Genomic DNA, 22,649 nt, shown 5'->3' on the forward strand with positions numbered 1-22,649 from the left:
GCCCATACACATTGTCTTGCACATAAGCCATGTCCCAAAGCTATATCTGCATTTTCAGTACATCTCTGTTTTAATCAGAATGAGTATCTAAGAGCTTAACAGCCCTTTGCAGTACCTATAATTCTATCTTTTACACTAACTACAGCCTTTGGACCTAGATCAGGATCTATGCATTGGTCCTTCTCATCCAGCTTTTTATTTTTTATTTTTTTGTTCCCCTGCAGAAGCTTATTCTCATCAATTGATAAAAAGTTGGCATGCTTTCCTGCAGCTGGTGAAGAGTACCTGTTTGCACGCCTGTGAAGCACAGAGCTAACTCCTCAGGGACGACCTTTTTCTGACAGATGCAGTGTGTAGCTTCTGCAAACACTCAATTACATTTTCAAGATGAGAAATTAGAATTTCAAAGGTGTTCATGTTTAAATTTCAAGTATTTTCAGGATATAATTTCTTTTTAGTTTTGAAGGATTTGTAAAAAAAATAAGAAAAACTGGGATGCTTCAAGTCCCTTGTTGGTGAAACTTTATTGATGGCACAGGGCGAGGAGGTAGGATGTTATCTTTAAGGTGGGTCTTTTACATGATGGAGGCTGGAGATTAAAAGAGGGGCACAAACTGACAAAGCAAAACAAATGGTTCTTGGCAAACCCAAGCAGAAACAGCTTGTGTTGCACAGGTCAAACGTTACTCTAGCCAAATATTTCACAGTTCATGGCACAACCTTCAACAGATAAGACTGTCATATAACAAACAGGACAGTTGGTAGCCTGTGAAAGGATGCTGCCTCCTGTCAAAAGAATCCTTGATTCACCCAGTTTTAAAGCAGGAGCTTTCCCCATAGCTGTTCAGGCATCCCTGCTTCCTGCTTCAGAGACTCCATCTCCTGGAAATAGCCTGTCAGGTCCCATCTGTTTTTTTGTGAAGCTGCCAGTCCCCTGAGAGAGGGTCCGCCATTCCTATCTCCTGTCTGATGGTGGAAAACCAAAGGGGAATAACCTTTGCAATCTGCCAGAAATTGGTTTTCTGAAAGCAGGGACTCTGCTTCAGGGAGCTGCAATCTACCATACGTAGAGGAAAATCAGTTTTCTAAGTACAGTGCTTTCTTCTGCTGGCTGCTTCAGTCCTCCATGTCTGCCTGTGTGCCTTCTCCTCACAGTGCAGCCTGTGGGAGCTTAAGCTTAAATATCCCATTAACAAGCAAAGTCCAGAACACAAAATTTCTTAGTACAGCAGGCATTTTAAAGGGAAAGAAATGATGACAAAATAACTTTCAGCGACTCCTTGCCATTGCAATGATAGTAAAACTTTGCCTGAGCACTAAGCAAGCTACAGCTGGCATAATTAACAACTGTTGTGTTTGTCAGTACCTCGAAAAAAATTAGCAGGTGTCCCAGTTGATGTGACAGATTAATTAATCATTGGAAGCTTTCCTTCAAATTGATTTATCAGTCAGATCATTGTGCCTTCACTATTGCTTTACACAGGGCAGTAATTTTGCACTGTGTATCATAAACATAAACTGACATCCTGTGCTCTAAAGGATTTGGTGTCTAAATAACACAAGACAAACATACACAGTAAAGACAGCATGGGGCAAAAGCTGAGAAGTATTTGCCATGAGAGCAAGGCAACAGAGAGATTCAAAGAGGATTTTGGAACAGAGAAAAGTTGCTAATTGGGGAGGAAATGTTAGAACACAAAATATAAGTTGCATGACTAAGAAAAGGTTAAGTTGATCACAGAGTCATTTACATATATTCAAACGTTTGAAAAGCTTTAAGGCAAAACAGAAGGCTTCAGGGTGATTCAGCAAACATCAAAAACGAGGGTGCAAGAAAACCAGCACCATTTGGCAGGAAGTGCAAGGATGATGAAAGAAATGCTACAGAAATAAAGGCATAAGTACAAACCAGTTTTAGAAGTGCAAAACTGGGCTCTTGGGAAATGAAAACAAGAGAAAGAGGCCGTACAGTTTAATGAGCCAGAGTGTCCCCAGTGAGCAGAAGAAGAAAGAAAAGTGACCTAGTATGCTGCATGGAAAAGTTGCAGAGGTGACGAGGGAACTTTCAAGAGGATAGATGGTTTTTCTTGTGGTTTTTGGTTCTTTTGCTTTGTTTTGCTTTTTTCCTGTTGGAAAATTAAGCAGTTTGGTATTTTCTTAAAGGATGGCTCATCCTCAAGCAAAAGCTATTTATCACATGTCGTCATACAGACCAGAGTATGGTATGTTAAGTCATTATGGGAGTTGAGTTACCTTATGGCTTCTTCTGAAACATTTTTCATTGGCAGTGTCAGAGATAAAGAGTTTTGATGTTGATAGACCACTGAGTTATTCTGATGTTTATATAATGTCTATATAACAATGTCTTTGCTGAATTTCTACAACTTGTTATCCAGACAGCACAAGCTGGGTCTGAAGCTGAATACAGTCAAATGAGTGACACAAGCCATAAATCTTGACAACTTCTTTACACATCATATTCATTCTACAGTACATCAGCTGAAGATCTCTTCTATACAGTGAGCTCTGCTTCATTCATTTCTAAGAAATACTGTGACTGTGAGGCAGTCAGCCAAGTTAAACATTACAAAATCATTATATATATACACGCACACATATATACATGTGTGCATTTATGTTGTATTTATGTGTATTCTTGGCTTCCTTCTAAATTTCATAGTATCATAGAATAATAGAATGGTTTGGGTGGGAAGGGACCTTAAAGATCATCTAGTTCCAACACGCTGCGTAGACAGGGACACCTTCCACCAGACCAGGTTGCTCAAAGCCCCATCAAGCCTGGCTGTGAACACTTCCAGGGATGGGGCACCCACAACTTTGCCGGACAACCTGTTTCAGTGCCTTACCAGTCTTGTAGTAAAGAATTTCTTCTTAAATTATATATTCTTCCTTATTTAAATTTTCACTTCTCTGCATTGTGTCTCTACCCTGCTACAACAGAGGATCCTTTTGTAGGGATATTGAATAATAAATAGGTCATAAGTTGGAATAGATGTCAGTATCCAGAATCTTAGCTGACCTCAAACCACTTCCAAGTAGAGATAAAGGTGCTGTCATGTCCTCTTTCTGTCTAAGGAGTATAGATGCAAGTGAAACTTGCTACTAAATTTTACAGCAAAAGTACCAAAGGACTGGTCTAAAACTATGTCAGCTTCTGTCAGACATTCCTAATGCTTACCATCTATTTGTATTTTAAATGTTGAGTACTCTTGCACTGTTGAAACCCTCTAATGTTTCCATGGAAACTTGATAGTTCCCAGAGATAGAGGGAAGATGTTACTATTGCTGGCAATATTTTTACTCAAGTTGTCTGGGCAGAAGAGGTATTTCTTTGCCTATCCTGAATGTCAATGTCTTTTGAAAGTCTCTGTTACATCAAAATGATGCAAAATTTTGTCAAAAAGTATACTCCCAAGATAGGTAATGTTACTAAAATGCAAAACAAACTCTGACATGTTAGGATAATTCATACAGAGTTATTCAAAGGAATCAACAAACAGACACAATTTGTATGGAAAAGTAATTATTACAGAAAAAATGTGACACTGTAAATGTAGCACATACTCCTTTCCTATGCTTTTTGTGTAATCAGTATCATTATGCTACCTAATGACACCAATTATTTAAAAATTAAGCACACAATACTGCATACTTCATATTTATTATATTCAGATGGAGTTGCTATCCACAGCACTTCAGGGCCAGACATCCTTTAATAAATTCTACATGTGCCTTCAGTATTTTCTCTAGGGTTGTATTTTTTTAATGCTTACTCTTTTAGCGGGGAATCTCAGGCATAAAAAATTAAAAAGGTCAACTTTATGATGAAATACATGAGCCTGGATATTCTAAATGGCACCCTAGACTGCAGAAGCTAATTGCTTTTTGACAGAAGAACTCTCTTAAGTGCTCACGCTGGAAACAGGTTCATGCAAAAAGCAGGATGCATCTCTACTCTGCTTCCAAGCCCGCTGGGATTTGTCGAGATGAGTGACGCCGTAAAAAAATAGAAATCACCTGGAGCCTGTTGATGTTATAATCAAGTGAAAGCACAATTACTACTGTCTTAATCCATCTGTCTGTATGCATCCACTCCACTTCCAATCACCTGCTTTAGTCACAGGTGTACTATTATTGAGATGGCATTCAAAAAAATCCAATGCTGTGCATGTTCCAAATTGCTGTATGCTCTTCCATGGCAGTCTGTCTGTCTCCATAGCTTTAGCACAGTCATTTGTCAATAAGGAGAGCAAAGATCCCATATTGCATGAAATATAGCCAAAATGCCTTTGCGTGTGGAGGCTGGATGAATGATGTCCAAGTTTATGTTAACAGGTTGCAATTTTGAGGTGTCATTTGTGTTAAATGAGGGTAAGAAAATAATCAAACAAACGTACTGTATTCTGCTAGCTCATATAAAGCTTGGTAATGTTCAATAGACACTATGTCATGTAGCTGGAACACTAAGGTAGCTTTGGTAAACAAACATAAATTTATAGTATACAATGGTAGTTCTACAAAGAAAATCTGGCAGTATATGATACTTAGTTTCTGATTTCACCCTAAATGATATTTGATATTCTAAGTGACCAAATTAAGAGACAACAATTATACACGGGAAAATCAAATCACAACAGCAGCATCAACACCCAAGCAATAACACCTGCAACAAACAACACCAGTAATAACTTTTAATTTAGCATAAGAAAATACTAAATGACCAAAGGTATTGTTTTCAAATTTCAGTAGACAAGCTATAGAGAGGATTGTTGAATGGTTTAACAATTCAGACATTCTTTGAAAAAAATCTGAATATGAATTTCACCATTTGAGTCTTTGGCTTGTTAACTGTTGTGTATAGAAAAATATTAGATTCCAGGATTTGTATAAAAAATTCTTCATATGTAATCACGTATGAACCACAGAGGTTCTGAAAAAACATTTTGAAAATTATGTGGAGAATGAACGTTTGAAAGTAATTGTAGATAGTGGAAAACAATGGTAGGTTCTTTTACACCTCTCTAATACATTAAAAATAAAATTTTAAAAAGTTAGGTTTCCAGGTGGGATGATAAATTAACCTCTGTGTTCATGTGCACAAACCAGGAGTTCAGATTCTGTAATCTTACAGAGGTTTAGCTTTAGGCCCAGTATTTAGAAGACACGAAACATTAAGTTAGTGTGTATTAGATGTTAAAGGTTCTGATAGGACAGCTATATCCTTCTAGGTCCTACTGTCTTTTTAGAAGCTCCAAGCACTGCTTCTACTTTTCCAGCTGGCAGTCTGTTTGGGACAAAACCACCCTTCTATCAGTCTTTTGGAAAAGTTCTGCTTTTTAATTTCAGTGAAGTTTTGTTGAAACATCTGAAGTTAAGAGGAAGAATTAAAAAGCTCCTGAATGATCTCTGCAGCTGCATAAGCCAACTCAAAAGTGCCACTGAATCCCCCTGTGAGGTGGTTCATGGCCTAAACACTTTTCATAGCCTCTCTGAAATTCCCAAGACTTTGTCAGAGCTTCCTGCGCTCAGCTGAGCTCTTTGAGGAGCTGATGATCAAACAGAGTATGTTGGTCTTAAACACATTAGAACTGAGGAAGGCACCCTTGCAAAGTTCAGCCAAAGCTCAGAGCTGGTCTGAGATCAAACTCCCCAGATTAAACATTGCTGAAATGCAGGGTGCTAGTTCAGTCTGCTGATGGCAACTGTCATCTGTGGTTGTCCCTTGTCTGGAAACAGGAGTGATTACTTTTGTTATTCTGGAAATACTTTAATTCTTGTTAGTGTCCAAATTGAGATTATAGGTCTCCCACCATCTGAGTTGATTCCCAGTAAGTATGCAAAAGGCTAATATCTTCATATGACTTTGTAAACAATTCTGTTGGTTTTTTTGTTTGTGTACAAACTATTACACAACAAGGAAACAAAAAACTCATTCCTTTTTCTTGTTCACGTTCTTCTAGATTGTTTTAATTAAAATGAATCAGCAAGTTTAACCAAGCTGAACAACCACACAAAAGGAGCATTTCAGGATAGAGAAAGCAACATACTGTGGTGGGGTTTTGTTCGTCCATGATATTTAAAAATTGTGGGATTAAATTATGACTACTTCTGGTAATTTTTAGACTTTTATAATCACAGTGAACCTCCCATTGGCAGTACTATTTCCAAGATCAAAAAGAGACTAAAAACGTAACGCATATTGCTTACCTATGTTTTACATATAGTCAGTATCATGATTTTTAATGACATTAGCCTCTTTCAGCCAGTCAAAGCTTCACAACTCATGAAGGTGTAAATGTGCTGATGACATTTGGAAAGGACCTGATACTCAAGAAAATGACAGTTTGTTTAGTTAATGCAGTTTACATTCCTGTAAAATTTGCTGCATTGTTATATTCTGATCATTGCAGCAAGAAGCAATAATCATAGCAAGAAAGAGCTAACAGCCGGGGGAAAAATCCTTTTCTTATGATACGTAGTGATTTTAGAAACATCTTTACAAAACACAAAGCCACTGACACCTAAAATGTAGGTTCAGAGAGAGCACAAAACAATGATTTAGGAGATTAATGCTTTTGAAGGTGAGATCAAGTCATGCAGTTTGTAACAGAAAATGTTTGTAAGAGTCCACTGCAATCTTTAAAATGTATCTGGGTTATGTATTTTGTACAGTTGGTACCTAGCCACAGCACAATTTCTGCAGACATCTCTAGTGGAGGATCAGGAGCCTGCCTTCTGAAAATGAGGTAAGCACCACCAGCTGATAGAGCAAATGCCAAGTGGCTGTTTAGCTATGCTAGCTCATCGTAGACTCACATAGGAAAAATACTTTCCTCCTCCTTCTCCCATTTGTATGTAAATCTTCAGGAAACTAAATCACTTCCTAAAAGCAGGGATGGAGAAAGCAGTCTATTATTCCCTGACAGACCACAAAGTATTGTCCGTATTGACAATCTGTTTTGTATAGGCAGGCTGCAGAAGCACTAAATCCTATTAACCTGTTCAAAGTCAAATGAAGACACTTAGAAAACAGAACAGATATTACATGCAGTGGTGAAAGAAAGCCGTATCAAAGAAAGGTTAAATGGATGCACCAGATATTAGATTTTGCACAGTTACAACTAGAAAATCCCCCCAAACCTTTCTGTCACCTGCTCTTGCCCTTCAGGATATTAATTATATCCCCCCAGTCTAACTAGCTGACCATTCAAATACTGTCCTCTGTTCTGTCAATGCTAGTTTTTGAGATAAAAAATCAATTTCGTGCTAACAGGACTACTATGGGAAATGCTTATGTTATACTACGGTTTTACTGATGCACACTTCCTCTACCCAAAACATATGGCATTTTGTGTGTACAGACCACTCTGGAGATTTGCTGTAATTATGTCATGATGTGCCTATTGTTATGGATTCGACAGCCTTTCTGCATCTCTACCTGCTTTGTTCAAGAGCAGCTGCTGGCTTCAAGCTGTTCCCTGCTTCTGGCGGGAAGCTGAATGAAGGAGTGCTTTCTAGGGAAGACATGTTTTGAAGCAGACATACTGACAATAAACGAGTTCACTGGGGAGGTATAACATTGACTGGATAAAAGTCGAGTAATCATTCTATGATGATTTACCAAAACTGGGTGCAATTTGCTTTAAAATAAAAATTCCCTCTGCTGCTGGTGTCAGACGTGGAGGCCTTTAACTGATGAAAGTGTGGCATTTGCTTTTATGAAGTAGCTGATCTTTGGAGATTCATTAAGCCTCGTTATTTCTTCTTATGTATAAGTGACTATTAATACTTACTTTCTGAATGAGAGGAATGGGAAGAACAGGATTATCTGAGGCAAGGCTTGACAGTCCTTCTCTTCCACCTACTTTCCCTGCTTGTCGTGACTGGATACACTGAATTCAATTACTAAGGAAAGCCTTGGTAATCTCTTGCTAAAATGGTGAGTGCTTCAAATGAGACTGCCCAGCATTGCCTTGATTTCTGTGCCTGGTTTTCATTGTGAATCAGCTGTGTGTAGTCGGTCTGCACCCCTCCCAGCTTCAGTGGGAGCAAGGAGGACGAGAGGATGCAGCCCCAGACAGATCTCTCACAGAAAATAGGGCTGTTTGAACAGCAGTTTACCTAAATTGGAGACAGGGAGTTGCATCTCACTCCCAGATTTATTTCCCTGATCTTTAGGAGAAGAGCATGTGGAAGGAGAAATGGTTAACTAATTAGGAAGAACAATAGGTGCAAAAATGTCGGAGATTCCTCTGCTGTGCTCTTGTTACATCCTCCTTGCTGGAAATGGCAGCTATTAATATTCCATTGACTTGAACCTCTAGGGTAGATTCCAGATGTCATTACTTGATCATTGTCTACATATAAGGAAAAATAAATTCTGTCATGTCAATGTTGAATTCCCATCTATGGCAACAATTGTTACCAGCAGACAAACACTCCCGTGGTTTTGCAGATGCTTTTTTTCCTCAGGTTGTGACTACGCACACATGACTGATCTGTTTGCAGCAAACCCAGACATCCAAAAATAAAATAAAGCAAAGGAAAAGTCCCAACATTTCATTATTAATTTGTATACATTAAGAAATAGCTATTTCCTTTACCGTGTTCGGAGAAGAATGGAGGTTAAGTTGGCAGAGCTCAAGGGCAGAGTTAAAAAACCCCTGCCTTCTGGGAAAAAAATCTGCTCTATTGGTTTTGAAAACATGAATCACTTTATGCCAATCAGTTTCAAGCAGTTGGGTGCTGAAAAATTGATATCGCAATAGTGCTGCAGTTTAGGTGAATGGTGCTGTTAAGAGAGCATGTCTGGAAAGCCCCCCAAACACATCAGCAGTCCACAAATGTGCTTTCTACCTGTCCAACAAGTGCTGAAGATCACATCTATTAAATAAATGGTGAGGACTGGTTGAAGTCTACTGAGAGTATGCGCAAAGAACAGATTACCTCTGATTTCAAGGGAGAGTAATTTTCTTAAGCTGGATGAAACAATGACATTTATCACTAACTAATATTATCTGTAACTTAAAATCTGGGCTTCAGGTGGAAGCTTCAGCAAATTTATGTCAAAAAGTTATCTCAGATTCCACTCTCCTTAGAGCTGCAGCACTGCAGATGTCAGAGAGCTAAGAATCCTTAAGACGTGTCTACAGAGGATCTTTATTGTACACATTGTTTTGCATGCTACATAAGAACTAAAACCCTAGGATTTTCCCTACAAATAATGAACGTTCCTCCCATGCTACTAGATTACAGTTCATGTTCCTTTCCTGGACTCCGAGCTGTGGGGCCACAGCACGACACAAACACTAGCTTGAGATCTGGTTAGTGTTGGTATTACTACATCTCTACAATACACAGACCAAGTGTGTAATTGCCACGGCACTGTGGATGTATGGAAGTGTATATAGACACAGTAGCAACTGAAATAACTTGGAGAATGTCTTTTGGCCTAGAGGCCAAGTGGTATGGCACAGCTTGTGTTCACACAAATAAGCTCTTTTTATCCTCCAGAAGAAGATGAGCTGATCCAAACCGGCTATCACAGATACTCCCTGCTTTGTGGTACCCCTGCACTCATGCTCTGATGATGTCTGGGACAGTGATAGCTCAGGTGGGGCAGTGCATGACAGGTACTGTAGCCAAAGTAAAACACAGATAGTCATGTTGCAATTTTTAGGATGTGCCCTGTCCAAGTATTAATGTACCATGAAAGTCCAGAGTCCAAGCAGCCAGCCAAGAAATCCAGCAGGAAAACAGGTACTATGTTAAATGTCACTTGCCTATACTTTAAATTAAGTTCATTGACACTGTTAAGACAAAATATTTCAGGGCTGATCCATTTTCCAAAAGAATCATGTTTCTTCAGAAAATTCCGGGTCAGCTCTGCTTCTAAAGTTGCATGAGAAACTTCAGTCATCAACATCAAAAATAATATGAGGAGATTTTTGACACCATTTTCATCAACTGCCTCAGACACTTATTCCAATGGTCTTAGGGTACACAGTTGCCACAGAAAGTAACTACTTTTTTTTCAGGAAGGCAAAAGCCTTGTTATGATGTCTGTGCTAGAAAATGAAGAAAAAAGTTACAGAATTCGTAATGTAAATTATTGGGATTTTTTTTACACATTCTAAAGATAAGGGACATCTAAATGCTTCCTAGATTTCAATTTTCCCTAGGCACAGTTAGTATTTTTAGGGGCACAGTTAGCTCTATCAAACTTGTATTACAGAAATTTAGGAATCTGTCACTGAGCAGTACCTTCAATACAAGACCAGTTGCAGTTGCTGACACTGTTTTTGGTGAATATAACAGACCGGATTTTGTGAACCATGGGATTGGGACCAGAATTGTTATGACTAAAGCTACAAAACAGGTAATTCCATGTTTTCATAGATAATAATATACTTTTACATGTTCAGCTTTTGCACAGGAAGCTGTGCTAACAGCACACAAAAATGAAATATGAAGTATACTACATAAAGTGTACTACAAAAGTTTTGACAAATTTGAAAGCCTTACCTGAAAGCCAGCTATAGTACTGGCCTTTTCTGCATTTTTTGAGAAAACGTTCTCCGTAACCAAGTGAGGAAGTTGGCTGTGTGTTTTATCACTCCCTCTCTTCTATTCAGGAAAAAATTACCTTGACTCATGAACTGAAGCCTCTTGCTTCCAGATTTGGAGATTCTTTATGGGCGTGTAGCAAAATAATAGCTGTCAAATTGGTATACAGCAGAACAAGGCAGTACTGTAATAACAGCAAGAATACTGAGCATAGTATATGATATACTGAAGTATATCTGTACTGTGAATGCTTTTTTAATATTTCTAAGGAGCAGCATTCATGTGTTTGTTGTACCTTCAGAACCAGCTCAGGAATGGGGTTGGTGAACCTTGACCTTGACTATGAGCTTTCAGTATGAAGTGGGGTTCCTTTTTGTTTAATTACATGTTGTAACCAAATACTTTTGATTTCAGAAACTTGTGCTATTTATTGTTACTCTTCTTAATATTGTTCTTACATCTAAAACACGTGTAATTTGGTTTCCCTATCATGTAAAATCACAAAAGAAAATCAAATGGACTAGGCCTTTTGTCCAGAAACTTTTCAAAACATAAAAACTCCTGTAGAGCAGGGGTTCTCAAACGTTTTAAACAGGGGCTGGCGCGCGGATGCAGTGGCAGGCAGCCATCTGCGGCTGCTTGGTTTCCCCCCCCAGCCCCCAGCGGGGGGGAGCAGGGGGTTTCTGTAAATACCGGGGGCCGGATTGAAGACCCTGGGGGGCCGTATCCGGCCTGCGGGACGTAGTTTGAGCACCCCTGGTGTAGAGGCTCACCAAAACTGGCTAAAAAGACCCCAGTCCAAGGCACCTGACCTGCATATACCTGGAAAGTGTTCACATAAACTCTTATGCTATGACCACGTCACAGAAATGGTAACAGGACTGCGGTAGCACCAGAACTGAGGAATAATTTAAATCCCAGCTGTGGGAGGAAGTAAGCCAGCCAGCCAGCATCACCAATCAGCATAGCACCACCAGCATCGCCCAGCCCCAGGACAACCATGAGGCACTGAACGTAGGAGAACCATGATCTTATTGCTTTAGCATATAACTATCTACCCTACAGAGTCAGCCAGAATCAGTCCCCTGTGTGAAGGAACACATATGAGATGATCAAAACAAATTCTCAAGAAACTTCCCTCAGTCCTCAAAAGTAATGGGTCTAATGCTCAGCTCTTGGTTGCTACAATTCTGATCCCTTCCCCCTACCCCCAATCACATGCACTATTTTCCTTTGCTAGTGCAAGAGGATCTATGAGAGGAAGAACTGCTTCTTCCAGTCTCAGCTCACTCAGCTCATGCTGGTGCTGTTGCCTTTCATTCTGTCAGGGAAATAAACCTGGTTGGTTTATTGGTCAGGTAACTATTTAAAGCTGACTTCTCTCCACTGAGTCAGAGCAAACTTGTTTTCAGACAATTATCATATAACAGCTTTGTACGAGCCCAGTTCATTAAGAAGGGAAGCTTTTAGGCAAATGAAGGAGTACAATTCTACTGACAAAGATCCCCTCTCATTAAAAAAACGTTTATGATTTGATGTGTACAATTCAGTTTTCTGCAAGAGTAGTGAAGAAATGCAGGTAAAATTTGATAGAAGCAACAACAGATAACACATGTAGGCATAAGGAAAGCTCTTATAGTAATCCTTCAAAACACTAATGACATATGCTCTAACATTATTGTCAGAGAAACAGCAATATACTGTGCTCTGAGGCAATGTCAAAGATGCCTGAGCCTGATGTTGCTCCTCTGCTAACATGGCACGACAGTGTTATTAAATTAGCACTTCACAATGATTCATACCCTCTTCCCATTGTGCTGATTTTGCCCAGTCCTGCAGTGAAAAAACAGTCTTTCTAAAGTACCAATCTATATCATTAAGAATCAATTTTCTTTCAATCACTGTGTTGCCCTAGAAAGGAACTTCACCTTAATTAAATAATGTTATTTTCGCCATTAAGTTCAAAGAGTGAAAACTTGATTACACAAGTTCTTGTCTCCTTTCTCACGTATAAATATTCTCACCACTCTACATGCACAGAAAAAGGCAGCTGATGTGCAAGGTATGTGTGTGAGTGTGCAAGTGGAAGAGGTGAAGCCTGCTGTGGAGGGGGAGGGAGGTGGGGAAACAACATTAGCAAAGGTAAATCTGAGTGTGCACTTTCATGTGCAAGATGTGCTTCTTGCACAAATGAAGACCTTTATGTTGGCTGGAAAGGAAAATGGCGTCAGGCTTGTTACTGCAAATAGATATACTATATACTACTTTTGGTCAGCACAAAGGAACTGATGACTGGAAAATTAAGAATCCAGTGTTAGTTTACTGCTACATTTATGGGTCAGATGTTTTGCAAGAGCTTTGGCTTTTTGCATTAGCAGCAAGTAGATCTGATCTGTATCTTCTTTCTTCTTTCCCAGCATATCACATTGTATGTATTTTGGGCACAGGAATGGGATACGCTGGTTTATTAGCAGAACCCAAAGCCTGCATCAACCAGTGACACTTCCTAAAAGATCAGTATTACCCACCTGAACTCAGTGAAGACCTTTAATATAATACAAGTTCTTTGATCGCTCCTTGCCCTGAGTCTTTGTAGCTCTGACAAAAGGACATGCCTGTCTACTTTTAGAAACCTGGACAAACCAGGGCAGACTTATGCTTTCTTTGATTCTACGTATGCATATTTTGGGACCTACAGAAACTTCCTTTTGCTGTTTGCCTCATTCCTAACAGCATCATTAGATAGGCAGCTTCTCTTTTTCATGCTTTCCAATGACTCCCTCCCTCATCTTCCTGCCTCAACTTCTTTTGCCCCTCCTATCATGCAGTCTGTCCTGCTGATATACCCACACACTTTACTCCCACTGTTCTCTTCATTTAGTCCTGCTCTGTCATTTGCTGGTGTCTCTGGAGGAACTGTGAGTATTTTTCTCTGTTCAGATCTCACCAATGTCTTCCCATATATATATATATATATAAATAATAAAAGGAAAAAGAAAAAAGAGCTAGAATGTACTTTTCCCTTGCAGAAGGCTTGTTTCCCTTTCCTGTTCTAAGTGCAGGAGTTTATAAGCTCTCTGTTCCTTTAACTTCTGCTGCCCTGCTGCTGCTCTGCTGATTTCTCAGTCAGTGAGTCCCAGCTCCAGAGGAGCATCCTCCCTTTACGTGTGCCACATACTTTCCTTGCTCCTGACAAATGCATGTCTAGACTGAGCCCATCTGAAAGGTTACTGCAGATATGATTTTCCACAGCTTGCTTTATCCCTCCACTTCATCTCCTTAGTTTCTCCCAGTGAAATTCAACTACTCAACCTGCAAAGCTCTCTGTGGCTTGTCCCACATGGCTTGTCCCTTCCCGTCTGTATGGGAGTGCAATGGTGATGAGCCACCAGCTTGTTGTCAGCCATTTTACAAATTTCACACTTTCACACACTTTCTTCTTTTACTACCCTTTAGGAGAATTTTCCACCAGATAACGCAAGGTTTACTCATTATTCTGCTTCATAGCCCTTTTTAAGGCTTTTGTATCATGCCTACAAAAAAGCTGATGATGGTCGAAGAGGAAGTGCAATGACACTGCAAACTAATATTCCCTCTCTGTTTTCCTGTCTTTCCTCTCTTTTCCATTTGTATGGGTTGGCTGGCTTGTTTTGTACTTTGAATGTTAGTTCTTTTGGACAGGAACTGCTGCTTTGCTTTGCACTCATATTGTCTGCAGTGCTGTTGGGGGCTTTTAAGTGATATACTGTCAGAAACATATCTGAGCATGTGAATCTAAAGCACAAATAGATGCTCCAGTAAAGAAATTCCTGTGAGAGTACACTATTCTGGACTACTCTCATCTCTCCACAAAGGCATGAGACTATTTAATGTCACCTGTGCTGTGCTAACATTAAGGGTTTTAAGAGTACCCTATTCTAATTATTATAAATCCTTGACAGAAGCAGGGAACATTAATGCTATTCTACTGTTCTAAGTGCTTAAATACATACATGGACCACCTTTCTGCAATATTTGATTACCTTGCAATGTTTAATGGAATTATCCTGGCAACATCTTTCTGAAATATTTAAGACCCATTGTTTGTATAGTACAGACAATAATTGGCATGAATTAAGCACCCTGGCAAAGGTCATACTGTAAGTCTGCAACAGAGCTGAGATTTTGAAGCTGGCATCCTAACTGCATAGCTGTATTATTGCATCTTAATAACACAGTTATGGTTCATGATGTTTTAAATCAATCTGACAGCATCAGAGCTTGAAAGGTATTACACATGACACAGACTTTGCAGAATCTCAAACAGTATACATTTACTGTAACTAGTATGGATGGATAATTACATATTACAAATTTTAAAGCATGAAATAATTTTAATGATTGCATGAAGCATATACTCATGTATAAATACAGGAAGGAACAAAAAGGAATTAAGACTAATATACAGCACATAAAAGTCAGTGGACAGGATCAGAATGAAAATGGTCAATACTTTTATGTAACAGTTTACTTATGGTTTTATTTATTTGTTATGTAAGTGACCATCAATAATGTAGATACAGGACATAGGAAATACTTTTTCCCCACTCATTTTTACTGGAATAATATTATACAATTAATCTTTTTGAGGGCTATATAACTGAAAACTGAATTGGCTAAGGTGGTGCCTTTGCTTTAGTCTTATTCCCATAACTCGGGCACTTAGTTCCTGTAAGTGAGGGTGTAAGTGAGGAGTAAAAGACAAGCATAATAAATACTTTTAATCCTGTGCTGGGAAATAGATATGTAATTCTGTCACACTTATCTCCAAGGCTGATCTTTTATTTGCATATTTTCAGAGTTTTGATCTACAAATGGATTTTAATTTGTTGATTTTTGCAAGAACAGCCTTGTGGGAGTTGGGGCAGGTCATGCATAATCAGAGTAAAACACAGACAGAAGGAAGATGTAGAGGATCTGAGCTCCATTTCTGTATGAAATGCAATTACTATTATTATAATTTTCTTGTACCACACAAAGGCCTTGCTGTACTGGATGCCATCCACATTTAGAGGCTTTTTGAGAGATCCAAGAGATCCCTATCTATGCTAATGGTACACTGTCTTATAAACTGAACATGAAAAATTTAGGCACGCTTTCCTCTCCGCAGCACTTGGGAAGAGGCACAGAGAAATGAAATGACTTTCCCAAGGACATCGTTGTAGGCCTGGAATTCAAACCCACTGACCTGAACCACAGCTCAGGGCCTGAACTAAAAAGATTTTCACCTCCTGTTACAAGGTAAGAGTTCAATAAAAAGCACAAATGAGGAAAATTGTACCTAGGATCCATAGCTAGAATTAGACATAGATGGGTGCGGATGCCTGTGAAACTGTAAGCTTGTGAGTCTTCTTTAGCTGTGTGACCAAAAAGCTGGGGTGCATATACTATTTATACACAGAGATAATGACTGCCTTAAGCACTGACATTTCATGCCAAGGTTGGCAGGGGTGCATACCCTGCACTGTGTCCCTCCCAGGCATTGCCCTTCCATGGTGAAGTGGAAGCTATACCTGCTATCGTTTAGGGGTAGGTGGGAAATTTTCTTCAGCCTTTACTCTGTAAATATTATACAGAATGCAACTCAAATTTCACAAACCACTAGCAAATCAAATCTCCATTACAATCACTGACCTCATTCTTTACCTGGAACAATTCTCTCCAGAGATCAGTGGTTTAAGTATATCTATCCTTGATAACCCAGTAATCCTGAAAATGAAATAACATCTCTGATGTAAGCAGCAAGAATCAATAACCATTAAGTACATAAGGACACTTTAATGTATGAAGTGTATGGGTATCCAAGTCATGTCATCACTAGACCCGTTCACTTTGGTAATATGTAGGCACCAAGGACATGCAGAGTTGTGGTCCTTGCAGAGCACATTGGATGGTCCAGGTGCTCAAGATGTCATAGCTCTGTAAATGGGACTTCCCTGGAAGAGAAGCGTTGAGTGGAGAGTTTTGCCCAGCATGTGAGCACAGGCTGCACTGAGGGTTAGCTTTCTGCAACAAAACAAATTAATTGGATGTGGCTGAAATGATGCATTTTTTTCTCCAGGTATAAGCACAGCATTAAATAAATTACTGTTGCTGTCAAAGTGCAATGAAGCTAAGATCTCACCTCTACAGATTCAGCTATGATATTCACCAGGTATTGGGGATGGCAGGAAAGGAGAGAGCTGCTTCATAGAAATACCTTCCCCACATATTTTCCCAGACTGCAGGGTTTCACACAAAGCAGAACAAAGCACACCCTTAGTAGTTCTGTTCAGTTCCATACAGCTGTGTGCTGCAGGTGGTGCCCTAAAAAATGTTTATTTTGCAGCACTGCAGGCTGCAAAGCTGCATTCAGTGAAATAGATTCTCCTTCATTGCATTCTCCCTTCTTCACTCTGAACCCCTCTTTTTAACAGTGTCTGTCAACTTCCACCAGCATCACCCAATGCACTAAACGCTCTGTGTCGCAGGACAACAGAATAGTTGTGGCTGCTTTGCAGCCCCTATTATCACTGTGGACTATTCCAGCCCTTCTTTGCAGACATAAATGCTAAATACCCAAATTGGGACAATCTTTGTTTTATAAGAGCATTTTCTTACACACATCAGTTCTCAATTTTTCCCCATTCTGAAGATTTTCTAAATCATGACCATTTAGCTGGTCTAAGTATAGAGGCCACCAAACTAAATTTTCTGTTACTTCTTCAGGGTAAGCTAAACTAGCAATTTTGTCCAGTTGTTTGTTTATCCTGAGCAAAATCCACTCCTTGGGAAAGCTGGCAAAATATCTGTGCATCATCACATTTAGTCTCCAAGGTCAGTGTCACACAATGAACAATACCACGCTGTTAAATGGGATTACAATGGGGACTCTCCTGACCTTTGGGGTCTTTTAACATTCCAGTGCTGTAACTAATACTTTGTTTAAGCAGCAGGAGAAATGAAAATTCCTCAACATTTCACTCTTAAAAAAATAAAATCTGTGTTGACCTGCACAAAATTAGCAGTGGCATTTGTATGGTTCACAATCTGATGCCGTTTGCTTCTAGGACATGTTCCTTGGGAGAGAGAAGGCCTCTTGGAGACTATGAGTATTCTGCACCTCCTCAGCAGAGCATCTGTCTGCAATCACTGCAATATTCCATAGCCCACCCTGAGACTTGCTTTTTAGAAAGTATGAACTATGGGGGCTTTATAGCTTTTATCTTAGCTGTCATATTCTTTCCACTAAGTAATCCACAGCAAATATCACATCGATGTGAAGCCTAACCTTCTGTAGTTGGATTCCTTGTGAGCTTACTGGCAAGCTGTACAAAATACACTCAGTGTAATGTTTTCAAAGACTGATATAAGTGGTCCTCAATGATGCTAAATTCCTTTGTAACATTTTATCTGTAGGCAGTAGAAAACAGCCTTAAAAACATGATGCAGTACCACCAGTCCATAAAAAAGCCAAGATCAACATTAGCTTGACCATTGTCACGAATGTACAGAAATACAGATAGAAAGCAAGTAACCGATTTGTAGATTACAATTTATAGTTTTACAGTTAAAGTGCAAGATCCATTTAAGTGCCCATAAAAGAAAACTGAAAGGAAAGGTTTCTTTCTACTAGCTGGAGACAAAAGTGATCTAAAGCTCAGGTTTGTTGAAAGCTAGTTTGCTGAAAACCAAGCAATGTCTACTCTTCTGTTATATGTCACTGAGCAGTACCAAGTAATTCCTCTGTTTCTCACCACATTTAATAAGACAGTGAATTTATGCTAGTATTTCTATTAGAAAAAGAACCCCATACACACAACTGAAAATGTGAAAATGATGTAAATGGTAAAGTTGCAAGTAGCAGGTCTGGAAAACTGACCCATACTTACACTGTGTAGCTCTTTACCTATGATAATCATATTTACAGTAACATGAGTGGAAATATAAAATCAGCCATAGTTGCCTACAGCTAGTGGATTACCAACAGTTTGTTATCCTGAACCATTCCCCTGGCTTGTAAAGAAAGTTAGAAACACAGATCTGTTTAGGCACAGACACACAAAACCCCTTGTTGCATCAGGAACAGAATTAGTATTGAACTATATATTCCTTGAGTTTCTTGTTCATCATTCATTACATACAAAAGACTAAGGCAGAAAAATAACCTGGATATCTCATTTGAAGGGCTTGAGGACAGAAAAGTCTGCAGAGGGATCTGGACAGGCTGGATCAAAGGGCTGAGGCCAATTGTGTTAGGTTCAACAAGGCTCAGTGCCGGGTCCTGCACTTGGGTCACAACAACCACACGCAGCAGTACAGGCTTGAGAAAGAGTGGCTGGAACGCTGCCCAGAAGAAAAGGACCTGGGGTGCTAGTTGACGACTGAGCCAGCAGTGTGCACAGGTGGCCAAGAAGGCCAACAGCATCCTGGCTTGTATCCAAAACAGTGTGGCCAGCAAGACTATGGCATTGATTGTCACCCTGTCCTTGGCACTGATGAGGCTGCTCCTCAGATATTGTGTTCAGTCTTGGGCCCCTCACTGCAAGACGGTTGCAGAGGTGCTGGAGCATGTCTGGAGAAGGGCAACGAAGCTGGGGAAGGGTTTGGAGCACAAGTGTTATGAGGAGCAGCTGAGGGAACTGGGGTTGTTTAGCCTGGAGAGGAGGAGGCTCAGGGGAGACCTTACCGCTCTCTACAGCTGCCTGAAAGGAGGCTGTAGACAGGTGGGTGTTGTTCTCTTCTCCCAGATGAGAAGTGACTGGACAAGAGGAAACATCCCCAAGCTGTGCCAGGGGAGGTTTGTGTTGGGTATTAGGAAAAAATTCTTCACTGAGAGGGTTATCAAACACTGAACAGGCTGCCCAGTTAAGTGGTGGAGTCACCATCCCTGGAGGTATTTAAAATATGTGTAGATGGGGCTCTTAGGGATGTGGTTTCATGGTGGACTTAGCAGTGTTAGGTTAACAGTTGGACTTGATGATCTTAGAGGTCTTTTCAAACCTAAATGAATCTACGATTTTATGAGTTAATAACAATTGTTTGAGTGATAACAATTGTTTCTAAATAGATTTGTATATTTATTTTTATCTTATTTAATTATTCACACTAATTTTATTGTACTGATCACTTTGTCTCTTTTGCATCAGCTGTAGCTAGTCAAAATTGCAGGTGTGAACTATCTGGAGAAAGGGTTGTTTTTGTATTCCAGACCTGTCTAGTGCCTGCCTTACTACCTACTTTGTTAAGGTCCCTTTGCTCTGCTGCAGTGCAGCAAGTTGAGGAGCATGGAGGACACCTGGGTTAGCTCCACTGAAGGGAGGCAACTGGGTTTCCAGGTGAATCAGTCACCAATCTCTTCCATGCAGAGCTCCCAGAGGTGTCTTGACACAGAGATTTATTGTCTTGAACTCACCTAGTCCTTGGCTGTAAAGGAATTATAGAAGACTGTATCCTACAGCACAGGCAGCATCTATAGGGCAGGAAAGAGGGTGGTGGTGTGTTGCAGCACAATCAAACTAGTAGGCTGCAACAAGGCTTTTCCCTTGGCTAGATTCTACTGTCTGTGTGGTATCTCCTTCCTCCAGAGGCCAAACCACACTGCTCCTTCTCTACCCCTCTCCCACAATCCTCAGGGCTATTTAACCACTTAGCAGGAACGAGCTACACCTGCACCTTATCTACATCAGCCAACCCACTGCCCCTGAAGCCAACCCACAGTTGTATATTATCAATGCTAAGTAACCCAGATTTATTCCTCTACACTTGGCCATTTACAGCTAGGCTGAGGAATAGACAGGTAGAAAAGCTGCTCAGTTTTGGGTAACTGAGGACCATATAGCATATTATGGACTGTCCAATCACCTTACATTTACTTCTTGATCTAGTTAACTAAATTTCCTCTCATTTACCAGTATGATCAGTCTTGGGACAACATATTGGAATCTTTTGAACAAAAGATTTATATGGAGGAAGCCATGCACGTAGATACTAGTCCAAATTTATGTGTATAGAAACAGTTTTATTTGCAGTCATGTATATCTCCATCTGGGTATAAACATGTACGTATCACCAGAATAAATATAAAAGTGCAGATTGTCATTGAGTGTAATTAAGTCAGTGTTTATGTCATCTTTTCACCTAGGTCAGAGACAACACAAGGCAAAATGATTAGTACAGGTAAATACAATTGAAAAACCTACCATTTCTCCCCAAAACAAATTGTTTTCATTCCTTACAAACTTTCTGCAGTGTATCAGTGGATTCTTATCCTCCTACAAAGATTTAAGGTTTCTGTTTTTGATTTTCATTCAACATTTTGATTTTTTGGGAAGAGCCTCCCCCATTCTCCTCCAGTGCACATTGATTAATATGGTTAAAGACAGACTGATCACTTTTGAGTCCTGTGAACCGATCAGTGAACCTATTTTTACTGTTGAAAAATACTCCTTCATTTTGGCTTTTCTTTCATATTCAATCTGGTTTTCACAAATATAGCTGTAATTTGTTATTATGTCACAACTTTTATCCTATAGTGCAATTTGGATGTACCTAGCTGTAAATGATTTGTGGCATGGTCAGTTGGTCAGTGGTTCAAAATGGAGATTAGGAAAACAGACTCTGCCATGTCAGCAGTTCTTACAGCAATAAACATGTATAGTGGAGCTTTTTGTATACAGGTGTCTTGAACTAGCTGCATGACAACAGTTTCATAACAAAACTAACAGAGCCAGGGTCTGTGAATGAATGCCACAACAGTCTGCTATTCTGGATGTTCTGCTAGAGGAAATCTAGAAAAGACGGTAAAAGTGAAGCTATCTGCAAAGACTTACTGCAAGGAAGATCTGAAGAGAACTGTGAGCCACTTCTATGTACTGATATTCAAGAAAACACCCCGAGACAGTGATATAGCGATGATCCTCTGGTGCCCAGTCTGGTGCTGGTGTTACTGAGGTCACGGTGCAGCCTGGCCCATTCTCCATCCACCAAGAACGATGCATTGAGATATTAAAGGTCAGAATGAGATCTGTTTCCTGCAAAAACACAAGTGAAGTATTAATGTGCTGGGAGGGTACTCCAGTATCAAATGAGATTTCACAGGATGCATAAAGAAGCAAAGAGCAGTGGTAAAACTGCATTGTCACATGAAAGGTAGAGGAGCTTGCCAGCAGCAAGCACAAGTAGCTGTACCTTGGCAGGCAGAACTGCTTTGGAGCAGAAGAATAATCCTGCAAGCCAGGATCTGTCCCTAGACATTATGGTAGCCTAGACTATAGCAGTAATTTCTGTTACAGTGCGCATTTTCCTGCGGAAACCATAAGCACTGATGAACATAGCAACCCTCCTCTGCTCAGTCCCTAGAAATACAGCCCATACTTTGGCTGTCTGAGGTATCAAACTATACAAGAGTCCTCAGGAACCAGTACTTCATAGACTTTAATATGTGTGGGTGATCTGCAAGGGGTTTTGTCTCATGTGCCCTGTGAAGCACACCTGTGGTAGCTCTACTGAACTATTGAAGATGTCAAAAAAGGATTCTGTTTGCTTACAAGCAAAACCTCTTTGTAATGCCTCTGTCATATTTCTAACTTCCTAGGAGTCCTAGTAAGGAAACGGCTAGTAAGTGTTGCCTTGTTAAAAAGAAGGGGCAGAGGCCTGCAACATTTAACTCCTATGCAGCTACTGCAATGGGGTAACTAGTCAGCCATGCTTTACATTAAGATTGAATTCATAAATAGTTCATAAAGGATTAATAAATGATTAATATAAATCATAAACAATACTATGGATATGACTGTCATAAATTATACTTGGTTGCACATTACTTGAGGGTGTTATACATAGTCATAACAACACTATGGACTTTGTGGGTTCTGTAATAGTCTACAGTGTTTACCAACCCTTTATAAATAATTTAGAAGTATAACCTCATTGCAAAGTGTGACTAGTCTGTGCGCACATGTGTTCAGTCATGCAAAAAAAAATTGCTTTTAAGTAATCTGCAAAGCCAGACTCTCCCCACACCTAACCTACATTTTCTTCAG

General features: G+C 39.8%; 1 protein-coding gene across 1 annotated transcript in view; it reads right to left on the reverse strand.

Annotated features, from left to right (window-relative positions):
- The window catches only part of NKAIN2 (sodium/potassium transporting ATPase interacting 2), a 572,838-nt gene that overhangs the window by 67,112 nt on the left and 483,077 nt on the right, over nt 1-22,649 (reverse strand). Inside the window, exon 4 of the mRNA XM_055714854.1 lies at nt 21,438-21,638. Within this exon, the coding sequence (XP_055570829.1) occupies nt 21,438-21,638 (201 nt within the window). The remainder of the gene's footprint in view (nt 1-21,437; nt 21,639-22,649) is intronic.

This window comes from Falco cherrug, chromosome 6 (genome assembly GCF_023634085.1).
Source record: "Falco cherrug isolate bFalChe1 chromosome 6, bFalChe1.pri, whole genome shotgun sequence".
Lineage (NCBI taxonomy): Eukaryota > Metazoa > Chordata > Aves > Falconiformes > Falconidae > Falco > Falco cherrug.